The following is a 16,496-nucleotide window of genomic DNA, read 5'->3' as shown; positions in this document are numbered from 1 at the left end:
TAGACGGAGTCTCGCTCTGTCGCCCAGGCTGGAGTGCAATGGTGTGATCTTAGCTCACTGCAACCTCTGCCTCCCGGGTTCGTACCATTCTCCTGCCTCAGCCTCTCAAGTAGCTAGGATTACAGGCGCCCATCACCGCGCCCAACTATTTTACGTATTAAGGCCATTCTTCATATGTGACCAACTTTTAGCACAGAGATTATCTGTCACCTACTGACACATACGCTGCAGACTTAGAACACCAAGGGTTTCCTAGGAACCTTAAGAAGTCCCTTTCCCTTCCCAGTGCTGTTAGGGATTTCTTCCCTTTCTGATACAGATCTTAATCTGCTGTCAAAAAGATAGCAACAAAGGAGAAGGAAAAACCCTGCCTTTCTTATTCTGCTATCCACTCCTCTCTACCTAATTACCCTCCCTGTTTCTTACACCTAAGCAAACATTAAAAGAGGAAGACAAAACCGCCATTGCTCCTTTTTATCACCGCTTGTGGTCTCCATTATACTTTCCACAATCCAAGTCCCTAACCTTGTATGTCATCCTTCAGGCCTCAACCAACTACCTGCCCTCTACCTGCTGAAGTTTCTGCATCGTTTTCATGGGAAACACGTGCCTTATCTTCTAGACACAACCCTTTCATGGGCTGGGGACAATGCTGAACTATTTCTAATGATAATTAAGTGTTCTGTTGGAAAGGAATCCAATCCCAACCTTAAAAAGGTCATATAAGGTATCCCAAACAACTTTAGCTTCACTTATAAATTTAAAATATCTTCTGGCCGGGCACAGTGGCCCACGCCTGTAATCCCAGCATTTAGGGAGGCTGAGGCAGGTGGATTACCTGAGGTCAGGAGTTCAAAACCAGCCTGACCAACAGGGTGAAACCCCGTTTCTACTAAAAACACAAAAAATCAGTCACGCATGGTGGCAGGTTCCTGTAATCCCAGCTACTCGGGAGGCTGAGGCAGAATAGTTTGAAACTGGGAGGCAGAGGTTGCAGTAAGCCAAGGTCACACCATTGCACTCCAACCTGGACAATAAGAGTGAAACTCTGTCGCAAATAAATAAATAAGATAAAATAAAATAAAATACCTTCTATAATTTATAAAGTATTTTTAAAGTTATTTATATTTCCAAACTTTTAGAACAACAAAGTCTATATAATCATCCCCAGTAATACAAAAACAAAACATGTAGTTGCCCTAAAATAATAAATCAGGTAGTGTCCCTTAGTTCCTTATTTATTTATTTATTTTTTGAGACAGAGTTTTGCTCTTGTTGCCCAGGCTGGAGTGCAATGGTGCGATCTCAGCTCACCGCAACCTCTGCTTCCTGGGTTCAAGCAATTCTCCTGCCCAGCCTCCCAAGTTGCTGGGATTACAGGCACCCGCTACCATGCCAAATTAATTTTTGTTATTTTTAGTAGAGATGGGGTTTTGCCATGTTGGCCAGGCTGGTCTCAAACTCCTGACCTCAGATGGTCCACCCACCTCGACCTCCCAAAGTGCTTGCCATGCCCAGTAACTGTTAGTTTCAGTTGCTAAGATTTACAGAAAAAATAAGCTTCAAAATAATGCAAGATCTTTCAGATATTCATTATTTTGAAGGTTTCAATCCTTACCATTCATTCCTTTCCTGAAGTAGAAATTCCTAAACTCTATGATCAGATATAAAGTCTGATAATGATAAGTCATCTAATGTTCTGAACATGCTGCCAAAATTTGCAATGTTACAAACTCGGTTGGGAGTTTTCTGGTCTACAGTATTTGAGGTTCAGATGAGTTCAGCTTTGTTCCTGACATTCCCATGACTCAGATAGAACAAAGAAGATGTTGGTTCAGTGCCTCGGAAATTGAGATGGAATGGGTAGAGCACTCTAAATACCTGCGTATTTCCTCCGCTGACATACAACACGGTTGGGCTGGTGGCTCCAGTGATGAGGCGGCCCATCTCAATGTGACCTATACAGTGGTTCACACCCACCAATGGCTTATTCCACAGTTGGGCCACAGTACGGGCCACAACAGCCACAGAAACCAGTGGGGCACCCATGCCAGGGCCTAGGGAGACAGAAATGGAAGTTACAATGCTAGAGATTGGAAAAAAAATAGGTGGGGGAAGTAAGGGATGTGAGGTGGGGTAGGGATAGTGGTGGTGGCAGAGGTAAGGTGTTGGCTATTTTGACCTAGCCAGGTTGCAGGTATATTCCTCCATCATTGCCCACTCTCCCAGCCATACCCTTGGTGTATGCAATGCAATCAATATCCTGGGAGGTTAATCCAGACTCTGTTAGTGCCTCCTGCAGCAGGTCTAGGATAACAGCTCGGTGATGCCTGGCTGTATCACCTGGAAGGAATCCTAGAAAATGAACATAGGTCAGAGATCACAGGGATTTTTGGTAGCAAAAGTAGGTAGAAAGTTAAAGAAAGCAACAGGAGTTTTAGTGATGTAGTAAGAGTCCTTTCACTTTCCCCAAGTATCCTATCTTCCACATATTCAGATACACTCTTTCCGGCTTCTATATAGGCTGTTCAACTTTCAGAAATTCTCTTCTTCTCACCCTACTCAGCCTTCAGGTCTCAATGCAAGTGGTATCTACCTCATACCCTTTGGTGATCTTTTTTTTCCTTTTTTTGAGACGGAGTCTAGCTCTGTCACCCAGGCTGGAGTGCCCTGGCACGATCTCGGCTCACTGCAAGCTCCACCTCCCGGGTTCATGCCATTCTCCTGCCTCAGCCTCCCGAGTAGCTGGGACTACAGGTGCCCGCCACTGCACCCAGCTAATTTTTTGTACTTTCAGAAGAGACGGGGTTTCACCGTGGTCTCGATCTCCTGACCTCATGATCCACCCGCCTCAGCCTCCCAAAGTGCTGGGATTACAGGCCTGAGCCACCGCGCCCGGCCTTTTTTTTTTCTTTTGAGACGGAGTCTTGTTCTGATGCCCAGGCTGGACTGCAGTGGCACGATCTCGGCTCACTGCAACCTCCGCCTCCTGAGTTCAAGCGATTCTTCTGCCTTAGCCTCCCAAACAGCTGGGACTACAGGCGACGCCACCACGCCCAGCTAATTTTTGTATTTTTAGTAGAGACGGGGTTTCACCATATTGGCCAGCCTAGTCTCAAACTCCTGACCTCGTGATCCATCTGCCTCAGCCTCCCAAAGTGCTGGTGTTACAGGCCTGAGCCATCACGCCCAGCCTGGTGACCTTCTTTCTCTGTGACCCTACAGAACTCTATGCATGATGATGTCATTTATTTAACAATTACAGCATTATAATTTTCTGTGGTTTGCTCAGCTTAATCATGAGTATCTTAAAGCAATGAGTATTTCGTTTATCTTTGTATTCCCAGTGCCCAAGTACCTAGAGGAGTGAATCTGTCACATCACCTGTTCAGGGAGGCTTTTCAGATACATGCAAATCAGTTGCCCTCTCCTATGTATCCAAGTGTTTGAGGGGAGAGTAGACAAGATATAATAGCTTATTTAAAGTATCAATTAAAAGTTATAATGTGTTTTGTATCTTTTCTTTTTTTTTTGAGACGGAGTTTCACTCTTGTTGCCCAGGCTGGAGTGCAATGGCATGATCTCGGCTCACCGCAACCTCAGCCTCCCAAGTAGCTGGGTTAACAGGCATGCGCCACCACGCCCGGTTAATTTTTTGTATTTTTTAGTGGAGACAGGGTTTCTCCATATTGGTCAGGCTGTTCTTGAACCCCGACCTCAGATGATCCACCCCGCCTCGGCCTCCCAAAGTGCTGGGATTACAGGCGTGAGCCATCACACCCATACGTGTTTGATACTTTCATCTAATCTTCAAGACCTAATGATACAGGTATTATTCCCATTTTAAAATCAAAGACCAGGCCCGGGCGGTGGCTCAGGCCTGTAATTTTCACACTTTGGGAGGCTGGGGTGGGCAGATCATCTGAGGTCAGGAGTTCGAGACCAGCTTGGCCAACATGGTGAAGCCCCGCCTCTACTAAAAATATAAAAATTAGCTGGGTGTGGTAGCACACACCCGTCTGTAGTCCTAGGTACTTGGGAGGCTGGGGTAGAAGAATCTCTTGAACCTGGAAGGCAGAGATTGCAGTAAGCCGAAATCGTGCCATTGCATTCCAGCCTGGGCAACAGAGCAAGACTGTCTCAAAAAAAAATTAAAATAAAAAAAAAAGACCAAATGTGCAAAACATAAATATTTAATATGAATACAGCATAGCCAGCCAGTTCTCTGACATGTAAGCTGGGAGTCTTTCCACTCTCATCTCTCTACTCATCCTAGAATATTTCAAAAAATAAAATTTTTTTAAAAAGGAGTGTATATTCAGGGCAACTGCAATATATACTCCTGCTAAGCGTTTTTTAAACAGAATATTTCCAGTCCATCTCTATTATACTGTTTATCATGCTGTAGTATAAACATCTATTTATATGTCCGACTCCACAGCAGTATCATAACATCTATTTCTGAATGCTTAGCACATAAAATGAGCTCAATAAACGGTAAACGAACTCATCAGATTCACGTCCAAGTGCTTGTAACTCTTCTAGTCATCAGCCTTGTGACGTAAATAATGTCACATAATTTCAATGAGACTCAGATCAAAAGCTGCACCTCACTAGTATTTAGGAAGATGGAAGGCTGATCTTCTGCGGGGAAACTCTTAACTTCCCTACTCACCCACCTGTGCCCGGAGGCGTGACATAGGTCCGCCGCGGGTTCGCCAGCACCTTGCCATCCCGCACCACACCCACGCCAATCTTATTGGCGCTGCCTTCAAAACCCAGCACCGCCGGCATGGCGGAGCCTGGGAGAAAACGCCGACAGGACTCCTAGCAACGTCAGGAGCTGTGGAGGTCCTCACTAGTCTGCGCTGGGCCGCAGCTTTCCGGAGCGCAGAGGAAGCGGGCTAGCCCGCAGATAACAGTGGGAAAGACACCGCAGAACTCCCGCGAGCGGAGACCCGCCAAGGCCCCTCCAGGGACCTGTCTTCCTAACTGCCAGGGACGCCGAGCCGACTCTGTGCCTTACAATCCTATCCGTTTTCCTATCTCTTTCCCGTGGTCCAGCCCAGCCTTCTCCACTTTTTTTTCCCTCTTGCACAGCGTTAGAATCTTAAGTCAGAGTCACACAATGTGCCGTGGGTCGGGCACAACGATAAACAGCCCGAAGGAGGGTTGGGGCCCTAAGTCTCCTAGAGAATTAGATGAGGGAGGCAAGGCCAAGCGACTTCGTCACGTGGTGTCAGACAGACCAATCACGCGCATTCTTCGGCCATGTGTAGCGTGCCTCTGATCACGTGACCAGGTCCGCTACCCACGTGGGGGCTCAGCGTGCATCCTTCTTTGTGCTCGGGTTAGGAGGAGCTAGGCTGCCATCGGACCGGTGCAGATACGGGGTTGCTCTTTTGCTCATAAGAGGGGCTTCGCTGGCAGTCTGAACGGCAAGCTTGAGTCAGGACCCTTAATTAAGATCCTCAATTGGCTGGAGGGCAGATCTCGCGAGTAGGGTACAAGGCACTATGAAATGATCTAGTTACGTGGGTGAGGGGCTGAAGGGCCTATGATGCACGGAGGCGGGGAAAGGATTTAGAGATAACATGGTTTGAAAGGCGGGACCTGGTGCGGGGACGCTCTTGAGAGTCTTCTCCCCAGGCTTAGCTGGTTTCATGATTTCTTTGCGTCTGTAGGCAACGCGGTAAAAATACTGCTTTTGTGGGCGACGCGGTACAGGTGCCGAAGGGCGTTCGTTACGGGAATGCCGAAGCGTGGGAAAAAGGGAGCGGTGGCAGAAGACGGGGATGAGCTCAAGGCAGGTAAGAGAATGAAATGAGCCCCTCTTCCTAGAAGCTACGGCGGGGGTGTTTGTAATTCCCTTGATGAACGGTAAGTACGGGCCGACTCATTTTTGCAGGGGTTTGTGAAGACGCAGTAACCGCAGGCTTTCGTTGGGTCCATAGTTAACGCCGGATCGCGGTTGGAAACCACCAACTTTTTGTCAGTATATATTACTCATTTTATAGAGCCAGAGCCCAAGAAGAGTAAGACGGCCGCAAAGAAAAATGACAAGGAGGCAGCAGGAGAGGGCCCAGCCCTGTATGAGGACCCCCCCGATCAGAAAACCTCACCCAGTGGCAAACCTGCCACACTCAAGATCTGCTCTTGGAACGTGGATGGGCTTCGAGCCTGGATTAAGAAGAAAGGATTAGATGTGAGTGGTATTTGAGGGGAAGAGACATTCTTTAGTATTTAATGATGATCTTAGGGTTTAGTCACCCCTTTTCTCCGTATAGCCTTCAGGCTGTTTTTTCTCCTGCCTGCAGTTTTCTGTGGGGCTTCCCCAGTCTTGCCAGTTGTATTTCCTAAATGTCTGTTCCTTCACTTCCATTGCCATTTTCTTTTTTAATGTTCTCTCCTCTTCCCAGAATGTTGCAAAAACCTCTTTACTATACTTCCTCCATTTTATCTTCAGCATGTCCTCCATTTCATTAACTATAGCTTAAAAATCTTAGCTTGCCTATAGAAAAAACACATTCATAGTATAGCCCGTAAGACTTTCTTACCTCTCTGTTTTCATTTATCTAGCTTCGAATGGTTTAAATATTGTTTAACCTCGAACTGCTTGACTGTTTAACCTGTGCATATTTATGACTTAGCATATATTCACTAAATGTTCTGCTGAATTGATAATACATTTTCCACCTTTCTTTTCACTTATAGTGGGTAAAGGAAGAAGCCCCAGATATACTGTGCCTTCAAGAGACCAAATGTTCAGAGAACAAACTACCAGCTGAACTTCAAGAGCTGCCTGGACTCTCTCATCAATACTGGTCCGCTCCTTCGGACAAGGAAGGATACAGTGGCGTGGGCCTACTTTCCCGCCATTGCCCACTCAAAGTTTCTTACGGCATAGGTGAGACCCTATTGACGCCTAATGCCTGAACTCTTCAAGACCAATTGCTAATTCTCCATCTCTGCCCCACCTCTTGATTGCTTTCCCTTTTCTTACAGTTGTTTATGCTAATTGTTTCATTTCTGTAGGCGAGGAGGAGCATGATCAGGAAGGCCGGGTGATTGTGGCTGAATTTGACTCGTTTGTGCTGGTAACAGCGTATGTACCTAATGCAGGCCGGGGTCTGGTACGACTGGAGTACCGGCAGCGCTGGGATGAAGCCTTTCGCAAGTTCCTGAAGGGCTTGGCTTCCCGAAAGCCCCTTGTGCTGTGTGGAGACCTCAATGTGGCACATGAAGAAATTGACCTTCGCAACCCCAAGGGAAACAAAAAGAATGCTGGCTTCACGCCACAAGAGCGCCAAGGCTTTGGGGAATTACTGCAGGCTGTGCCACTGGCTGACAGCTTTAGGCACCTCTACCCCAACACACCCTATGCCTACACCTTTTGGACTTACATGATGAATGCTCGATCCAAGAATGTTGGTTGGCGCCTTGATTACTTTTTGTTGTCCCACTCTCTGTTACCTGCATTGTGCGATAGCAAGATCCGTTCCAAGGCCCTCGGCAGTGATCACTGTCCTATCACCCTATACCTAGCACTGTGACACCACCCCTAAATCACTTTGAGCCTGGGAAATAAGCCCCCTCAACTACTATTCCTTCTTTAAACGCTCTTCAGCAAAATCATTGTATTTCTCATCTATAAAAATAAGAATCCTCCAACCAGGCTCCTGTGACAGACTTAGAGTTCTTTTAAGCCCAAGAGTTTTTATTTGAGGGTTTTTCCTTTTTTAAGAAAAATTGAACAAAGACTACTAATGACATTGTTTGAATTATCCACACGAAAATAAACAGCCATAGTTTCAGCCTTGCTGTCTTTGTGTCTTACCCCTTCCTGGGGCTACACATTCCCTTCCTATTTTCGTGCGTAACAAGTTAACAACTGAAAAAGGGTAGAGTCATGACCTTATTTATTTACAAGCACAGGATAAGTCCCTAACCTCCCCCAAAGACTGAGCAACTCTACCCAGCCCAGTTAAATACTGCAACTGGGGGGGGGGGGTAAAAAAGGTCGGAAGGAGGAATTAAGGGAAATACAGGAATAGGGGAACATATCCCACATTAAATAGTTATATACACATCAGTTCCTGTGGTTCTGTACAGAGCAGCGGCTGACCCCACCCCCACAGGAAACAATGTGGGGAGAGGAGACTGAGGGTACTGAGGCCAGAGCCAACCTCTGGTGAAGTGCAATAGCAGCAGCAAAGTCCTAATGGTGCACAAGAGGGAGGGGAACCCCCAGGGCTACCCACCCCCACCCTGCCCTGGAATGTGTAAGGGACAGGAATGGCTCTCAGGGAGCACACAGGAAGGACAAGGCTGGAACCGTCTTTAGGACCCAGTTTTAAGGGCAACGTTTTGCCTACTTCACCCTAGACACAGCAACCCTTGGAGGAAAGCAGATGGTCAGCAGTGCTCTTATCTGCCCCTCCAAACCTAAGTGAGGGCCTGGTTCCTTCCTACCTCTCCCCAGGGAAAAGGAAGGCAGCTGCTTGGCTTCCTTATAGAAGCCCCGGGAGCCTTTAACTACCCCAGCTCCCTTCGTAGTGTCACTGTCCCCACCAGGGAGGGGCCAGGCACAGTCTGTGGGTCATCAGGCTCAGGAGAAGTTCTGGACAGGGTGGCTGACCTTCATACAGGCCCAATAAAGGGCCCGGCCCAAACACAGCACAGCCAACAGGATGACAAATGCCCAGGCTGCATAGATGCCTCCATATCGCCGTGCATGCTTCCATGTGCCAAACTGATGAAGGTAAGGAGGGAGAAGAAAAGAAAGATGGGGTTAATGTTGGTCTCCACTACCTCCTATTAGTCCTAAGAACAGTAATAACTCATGCTTCAGTCCTTGTTCCTTATCCACATGTAGCCACTCTCAAGGACCTTCTTAAAGGCAGAGCTGTTCAGCTCCCTTCCCTTAGGCATTAACATACTCATCCCATCCCACACTGTATCTCAGTTTTTCTTAATATCTGACAACTGAGCCAGGTTTGCAAATAGCAACTCTTAAATTAAGCACTTCACTGTCCTATCCTCATCCTACAGAGAAAGGATGGCTGTTTTGCACTCTTAGTAGTAATAAAGTCTGTTTGATCAGCCACCTTACACTTTAGCTCATCCACATCTTAAAACAAACTACTCCCTCAAGTTTCTTCCACTTTTTTTTAGGGTAGCAATTTCCCAAATCTTAGCCTATGGAGATGAGGCCGCAGAATGAAAGAGGTTGGGGCAAGGGTACTCACAGCAAGGCCAGTGGCAGTGACTGCCAAAAGCAAGCCAAGCAAGAAGCAGCAGATACATCTCTTACGTGGGTATCTGCGCCCAATAGATGACCTGTGGGGAGGCAAATAGAAATGGATGCTTTCTACAGCCATAGAGTTTTTACTCCATACATCAATCACCAGCTCAATCCCTAATCACTTACACTTTCCTGCAGTGAGGACAACGTGCCAAGGTGCGGTCTGTGAACTCTGTCCACTATGGAGAAAGAAAATGAAAATAATAGCACAAGCAGGGTCCCCCTCAATGAGAACCTTGGGGTGGGGATGCAGAACATGTTCCCATAGGACAGACTTTCAGAGGTCATTACCATTACTCCAAGAAATATACTCGAAATGACTCCTAGTCTCCTTTCCCCTCCCCTTCCCAATACCCCTTCCTCACCAGAAAGGTATTTTTGCAATGTCCACAGATAACCCTGACACCCATGGGTTGTGGTTCTGGACTCAGAGGTCCGGGATGCACGGGCCCCAGGTTGATGATTCTTTTGCTATACAAAAGAAAAAGACTGTGTTTGAAAAGTTTTTAATCCTAAAAATCTTCACACAGTCCCTGTTTCACATCCTCCACTCCCTGCCTATCAAGTCACTCGACTTTGTACACTTACGATACTCTGTCCCCCAAATGTATACCCTCAAGAATCCTTGAGAAACAAAGAGCACTGCTTAAACTTCAGGTCCCCAATTCCCCTCCGACCTCAGGATAACACACACAGTCCCCAAGGCTCTCTATTCTCCTCAACGACATCATTTCATCCCAATATTTTTATTGAGAAATGAGAAAGACAGCTGTAATATTACTGAGGCATATGCTTCAAAGCCTTTTCTCCTTCTAAATAAACACTAGGCTCTCTCACCTTTACATTCTCTATATATGTTCATCCTTTTTTGACTTTCCAGTTACCCACTTATGCCCTTCCCCATATTATGCCTCTTACCAGTAGGGCCGAGGGCATGCAATCCGTTGGGATGTCACTTTGCAGATAAGGAGACAGTTACAGGGGCATCGAACATATTTTTTCCCTGGGGGTGCATTCTTGATTGGCTAGAGAATAACAGGGTCATCAGCAAGCAAACTTCTAATCCCAATCCCCTCCACTTCCCTCCAAAAACACTTTATGAGATCAGAAAAATAAGGTGCTAGCCAGGAAGGAGAAATAAAACAGACTATAACATGAGATTTACAAATAGGAACTAGGCTAAGTGTGAAGTGAGAGAAAGTAAACGTTAGCTTTGGTGAGTGGCTTTTGGGGAAATGGCTGTGTGAGACACCTGGAACTGAAACCTGGGTATCATCAAGAACACTTGGCTAACAGCCGGTAGGTCAGGGTCTAGAACCAAGCCATCAGAAAGAGGATCCAGGAAACAGGGCCCATTTCATAGATATGTATAACTCACGGTGGCTTCATTGCAGACACCACACTTGACTACGTGCTGATGCATCTTGCCTTCCACGTTGATGAGAGATTGGCAGACTCGGCAGGTGATCATAGGGGCACTCCCACTGTCCGGGCTAGTTAAGGGTGAATAGGGGGGTGGGTCCTCCCCAGGCAACACGGCTGGATGTCCCTCGGGGAACGGGGGAAATGCTGGAGAGGAAGAAAATAGAAGGGCTGGGGTCACTTACAGACATCCTCCACTGATGCTCCATGGTGGTAGGGAAATCTTTCTGATTTTCAACCCTCTGACCAAGCTCGGAGGGCTTCTCATAATTGGCGCTTCCATCAGGTTGCTCAGAACCCCCTTCCGTCCCACGTTGTGGTCGCGATTGCGGAGGGAAGGAAGCCTCGCCCAGTCACAGGTGCAGCAGTCCCGCACCTGGCGACTGGGACCCGCCTCCGCCCTCGGTCCCGCCCCCTCCCCGGCTTTCAAAGTACTCCGGGGAGCACCTCGGACCCGCCCCGGCTTACCCTGGGGCGGGGCATGTTTACCGGCTCCGTACGGTGGTGCGGAGGGGGTCAGGCCTCCCCCGGGCCCAGCCCCACTCCCGCCTGGCCCCACTAAACCGTTGCCGCCCGCGCCACCGTCGATGGGCTCGGACAGCAGCGGGGAACGCTCTCCATCTGCCGCCATGGCCGCCACCGCCGCCTCCTGCTCAGGTCGGCGATCCGGCTCCCTTCGCCTCTGCCGTCGCCGCAGCCACCGCCACCGCCACCGCCGCTACCGGGTCCCCAGGGCGCCTGCGCGCCGCGCGCCCAGCTCACTCCGCAACCAGTGGCCTGCCCCGCCCCGTTCCGTCTAGCAGCACTTGATAGGCTCTCCCCGCCCCGGTCATGCTGTTATTCGCGTAGATAAACCAATTCCTAGTCCTGTGAAGGCAGCTCTCCTTTTCCATTGGGGAGCGTCGCACAAACGTCAACTGTCACATGACCTGCCAGATGCTGCTGGGCTTGCAAAACCTGCACGTGACTAGAGGTTCTGCAAGCTATTGGGAGCGACGCCCATCGCGCTACCTCCAGACCAGGAGGTGGGGCTAGGCTGCTTCTGCTCAACTGGTCTTCTGGAAGCTGCACGGGCTCTGTTGCTCTGCCCCTCATTGGTTCAAAGACAACACTGAAACGCTTCTGTCCGGCTTTGCGTTATAACTGGTTTTCTATTGGCTGGTGACTTTCCTTCCCTAGTCCTGTAATACTAGCGGCGCAACTGCATTGGCCCGAACTTAGCGCCAGAACATGGGGGGCGTGGCTCATGCATTTTAAAGACGGCTGGGCGGGTGCAATAAAGGAGTGCGGAAGCTTGGGATCTTCAGAGTGGGGAGAAGTTGGATGGTGGGGAACGGTACACAAAGTTAGCCATTCTACTCGAAGAAGTACCTTTAAAAAGTCAGGGTAATGATGTACCAGGAGGAAATGGATTAAAAAGTTAAGATTATCTCTCCAGTCTTTGTCGCTGGAGTCACTTTGGGGATAGGACACAAGACTCGGTTCTCCTGGAAGCTGCCCTTACAGAGCCCCTCTTTCCCCACTGCTGATCAAATTGTTAAATTATCTTTTCACGAGTGTCTCCAATACTAGAAGATTTCGTCGTTTTGCTAAAAAAAAAAAAAAAAAAAAAATTAAATAAAGATGGGGTCTTGCCTGTGCTGGAGTCAAACTCCTGGGTTTGATCTCCCGCCTAAGCCTTCCCAGTAGCTGGGACTACAGGCGCAAGCCACCGTACCTTTACTCAATTTTATGACCACCAACCTTTAACATTTGTTATTAGCAGTTTGTTGATTGGATTAATCAAATCCAAGGTTATTTTTGTCACCTTATTTGACAGATGGGACAGTCTTTAGACCTGTCTCAACTTTGCTTCCAGCAAAGGGGCAATGCCTCCCTCCCTTATCTGAAGTCTCCTGTGGTCTACTCAGGTCTCCAAGTGCCTGAACCGCACTTGGATTTTTTTCCCGAGTCATAGCCCAAATTGGGACTGCTTTAAATATGGTAAGCAACAAGGAATCCATAAAAACAATAAACCCCGAGGAGGTCCATTATCAGCTTGGCTAGCAGATTCTCCACTGAGAAGGAACGTGCATGAAAGAAAGTACAGCCAGCCCCAAATATTTAATAACAAAGGAACTGCTGATGTCCCAGCACTTGGCTGCCACAGGGGCTGGAGACTTCACCTAGTTACTGATTTTTTTAGACAGGGTTTTCTCAGGCTAACTTCTACTTAGAAGCTAGTAACCTTCGACCAGTTAGATAAGAGCCCCTAATAGACACTTAAAGAACTAAGGAAGCTCCAGATACAAAATAGGGAAGACGTTGTAGCTCCATAGAGGGAGGCCAGTCTGCTGCTCTTTCTGCTGTTTGTGGCACACGGACACTCAAGCATTGTCTGAGGTTGGAGTAGGTTTCATTATTTGTGTGGTAGTTACACATATATTCCAAAAACCGTCCTACAAATAGTTTTTAAATATCTACACTTTGTGAAAGACACTCCTTAAAAAGGCGTGTGAAAGACACTCTGGGCAGGGAGACAGAATACTGTAAACATTGACAGTATAAAGTATCAGGCCAGGAGTGGTGGCTCATGCCTGTAATCCCAGTGTTTTGGGAGGCTAAGTTGGAGGATTGCTTGAGCCCAGGAGTTCAAGTTTACAATGAGCCATTATCTCAACCTGGGCAACAGAGCAAGATCCTGTCTCAAAAAAAAAAAAAAAATCATTGATACGGAAAAATATCAATACTAGAGATTCATGATACAGCACATGCTTCATAATAAAAGAATTAAACAATGTAATACAAGTTCAAGAAAAGAAGAGATCACGTCTAACTAGAGCAGCCAGAGAAGACTTCTAAAACATAAAGAAAAATGAATATTGTGCATGGATAACTAGGACCTGAGCTCTGTCTTGAGTAGGTCAATAGGCAGAAAAATGCAAAAAATAATAATATTTGTAACTTGCTCACAGTTAATAAAGCATTTTCTTTTCTTTTCTTTCTTTCTTTTTTTTTTTTTTTTGAAACAGAGTCTCATTCTGTCACCAGGCTGGAGTGCAGTGGCATGATCTCAGCTCACTGCAACCTCCACCTCCCGGGATCAAGCGATTCTCCTGCCTCAGCCTCCCAAGTAGCTGGGATTACAGGCGCATGCCACCACACCCAGCTAATTTTTGTATTTTTAGTAGAAATGGGGTTTCATTATGTTGGCCAGGATGGTCTCAATCTCTTGACCTCTTGATTTGCCCGCCTCAGCCTTCCAAAGTGCTGTGATTACAGGCGTGAGCCACTGCACTCGGCCAATAAAGCACTTTCATAGTTGTATTCATTTTATTTCAGAATCCACTGTGATATAGACAGGGAAGCCAAGACTATATCTTTATTTTACAGATGTGGAAACTGAAACTGTGTAAACTGGAGGCATTTAAGCTAAGTGACAGACTGAAATGGAGCTCTAAATCCCGGTCTTCTGACCTATGATCTAATGTTTTACATTCAAATAATTTGATAGGTAGACTGAAAGGGGCAGAAGCACAGAGGTGGCAGAGAGAAGGTGCTTGGGTTGGGCGCCCTTTTATGCTAAATGCCTGGAACATAGAAGCTGCTTGATAAATGGCTCTCAAATTAATTAACAAAGTAACTTTAGCCCATCTTGGGATAAATTTGCTGGGTACTGAACAATATTGTTAGCTGCAGTTGCAAGCAGGGCGGATATTCAGCTGGGACACTACAGGGTGGCTGGAATTGGTTGTTTATGGTGGCATTGGTTCTGATTGGTTGGTACCTGTATTATACAGCTAAATCATTTTAATATTATCTCAGGTAACTATTGGGCATCTCAGGTACTGCCTGATTTTTACTTATGGGATCTTCCCACTTAGATTGAGAACAATTAGGCTATTGAGGTGTACTGATTTGTTAGGACTGACATAGCAAAACACTACAGATAGCATAAACGACAAACATTTACTTTCTCACAGCTCTGGAGTCTGGAAGCCCAAGATCAAGATATTGGCAGGTTTACTTTCTCTGGAGGCTTCTCTCCTTGGCTTACAGATGGCCACCTTCTCACTGTGGCACAAATGGACTTTTCTCTGCACACATTTTTGCTTTCTCTTCCTTTCTCTTCTTTTTCCATACTTTTAGGGTCTCACTCTGTCTCCCAGGCAGGAGTGCAGTGGTGCAGCCATAGTCTATGATGTCCTTGAACTCCTGAGTGCAAGCAATCCTGCCACCTCAGCCTCCCAAGTAGCTGGGATGACAGGTGCATGCCACCATGCCTGGCTGATATTTTTATTTGTTGTAGAGACAGGGTCTCATTATGTTGCCCAGGCCGGTCATTGGTCTCTAACTCCTGGGCTCAAGTGATCCTCTTGCCCTGGTGTCCAAATGCTGGGATTACAGGCAAGCACTACCCTGCCTGGCCTCTCTTCTTCTTATGAGAACAACAGTCTTGTTGGATTGTGGCCCCACCATTATGACCTTATTTAACCTTAATTACCTCTTAAAGGATCTTATCTCCAAATATAGTCACAATGGGGGTTAGAGCATCAACATAAGAATTTAGGGGAACGCACTTCAGTCTGTTATATAATAGAATATAAAGAAACTGTGAAGATTTCAAAGCATTTTTTTCTTTAGATTTCCAACAAAGTGATAACTACTACAGTGTGTATATGGCCAGAGGATGGGGTGGAAAACATCCGCTTGGCTTCTATGACGCAAAGTGTCCCAATTTGATTTCTTTTTTTTTTTTCCACATATTCCACATGCCCTATTTATTTTTTCCTCTTTCCTGAAGTGGTAGTTTACCACCTGTGTGAAAACAACACAATTCCTTAACGCATTTCAAAAGCACAGAAAGTTTCTGGTAATGTGCAGAGTGAGTCAACTAAGACTGGGGTAGTTTGCCGGGGGGTTGGGTGGGATTGGGGTAGAATATGGCCTGGTTTTAAATGATTAATTTATGTTAATTACATTGGGACTTTGCTCCCTTGTGCTCCTTGCTCTTCCTAGGCCTCAGTTCTTTACTCTTTCCTTTAGGGAATTCTTGGCTTCCCTTTCTAGAATCTAAGGTCTTTGGAATAGAGGGTGGTAGGCCAGTCCTTTATCTCTACTCTGTTCTTCCTGCCACTGAGTGAGGCACAGATGGAAGTCTCACTCTTAGAAAAGAGAACTAAAAGTGATCTCTATAACAGAAATAAAAGGGCCGGATGTGGTGGTTCATACCCAGAATCCCAGTACTTTGGGAGGCTGTGGTGGGAGGATCACCTGAGCCCAGGAATTTGAGACCAGCCTGGGCAACATGAAGAGGCCTCATCTCTAAAAAAATAAAAATAAAAAATAGGCAAATGTGGTGGTGCGTGCCTTTAGTCCTAGCTACTTGGGAGGCTGAGGAAAGAGGATTGATTGAGCCTAGGAGATTGAGGCTGCAGTGAGCTGAGGTTGAGCCACTATATTCCAGCCTGGGTGGCAGAGCGAGACCCTATCTAAAAAAACAATAATAAAAAATAAAAATAAAGAACTTTATTTATGTTTAATTTCAGTAATTGGAGAAAATGGAAGATCAAAGATTATGGTGGTAAGGAGAGTAGATATTTTATTTTATTTTTTGAGATAGACTCTCACTCTGTCAGACTGGAGTGCAGTGGCGCCATCACAGCTCACTGCAGCCTCAACTTCCTGGGCTCAGGTGATTCTCTTGCCTCAGCCTCCCTAGTAGCTGGGACCACAGATGCCACCACACCTGGCTAATTTTTGTATTTTTTGTAGAGATGGGGCTTCACCA

General features: G+C 46.7%; 3 protein-coding genes across 13 annotated transcripts in view; 1 reads left to right on the top strand and 2 right to left on the bottom strand.

Annotated features, from left to right (window-relative positions):
• OSGEP (O-sialoglycoprotein endopeptidase) overlaps positions 1 to 5,217 on the bottom strand; it is an 8,480-nt gene extending 3,263 nt beyond the window's left edge. The window contains exons 1-3 of the mRNA XM_011957925.1: positions 4,680 to 5,217; positions 2,236 to 2,355; positions 1,882 to 2,057 (exon numbers count right to left, since the gene is read on the bottom strand). Of these exons, the coding sequence (XP_011813315.1) occupies positions 1,882 to 2,057; positions 2,236 to 2,355; positions 4,680 to 4,794 (411 nt within the window). The 5' untranslated portion in view covers positions 4,795 to 5,217. The remainder of the gene's footprint in view (positions 1 to 1,881; positions 2,058 to 2,235; positions 2,356 to 4,679) is intronic.
• A 23-nt stretch (positions 5,218 to 5,240) lies between these two features.
• On the top strand, positions 5,241 to 7,816 carry APEX1 (APEX nuclease (multifunctional DNA repair enzyme) 1). 10 transcript variants are annotated; one of them, XM_011957916.1, is made up of 5 exons: positions 5,241 to 5,438; positions 5,685 to 5,810; positions 6,018 to 6,205; positions 6,715 to 6,907; positions 7,036 to 7,816. In XM_011957916.1, the coding sequence occupies exons 2-5, from the start codon at positions 5,753 to 5,755 to the stop codon at positions 7,551 to 7,553; spliced, it is 957 nt and encodes a 318-aa protein (XP_011813306.1). In that variant the 5' UTR covers positions 5,241 to 5,438; positions 5,685 to 5,752; the 3' UTR covers positions 7,554 to 7,816. The 10 variants fall into 10 exon arrangements, with proteins under 10 accessions (XP_011813306.1, XP_011813304.1, XP_011813307.1 ...); XM_011957914.1 differs by having other exon boundaries at positions 5,241 to 5,448; XM_011957917.1 differs by having other exon boundaries at positions 5,241 to 5,499.
• Positions 7,817 to 7,901: 85 nt separating this feature from the next.
• TMEM55B (transmembrane protein 55B) lies at positions 7,902 to 11,635 on the bottom strand. Of its 2 annotated transcripts, none has more exons than XM_011957911.1 (7): positions 11,195 to 11,635; positions 10,683 to 10,873; positions 10,223 to 10,329; positions 9,670 to 9,775; positions 9,431 to 9,483; positions 9,249 to 9,339; positions 7,902 to 8,752 (listed from the first exon to the last, which is right to left on the bottom strand). In XM_011957911.1, exons 1-7 carry the CDS (start codon positions 11,355 to 11,357, stop codon positions 8,609 to 8,611), a joined length of 855 nt encoding a protein of 284 aa, XP_011813301.1. In that variant the 5' UTR covers positions 11,358 to 11,635; the 3' UTR covers positions 7,902 to 8,608. The 2 variants fall into 2 exon arrangements, with proteins under 2 accessions (XP_011813301.1, XP_011813302.1); XM_011957912.1 differs by having other exon boundaries at positions 11,216 to 11,635.
• Between the last annotated feature and the right edge of the window lie 4,861 nt (positions 11,636 to 16,496).

This window comes from Colobus angolensis, unplaced genomic scaffold, assembly GCF_000951035.1.
Source record: "Colobus angolensis palliatus isolate OR3802 unplaced genomic scaffold, Cang.pa_1.0 Scaffold451, whole genome shotgun sequence".
Lineage (NCBI taxonomy): Eukaryota > Metazoa > Chordata > Mammalia > Primates > Cercopithecidae > Colobus > Colobus angolensis.
This window is presented reverse-complemented; position numbering and strand designations above follow the sequence as displayed.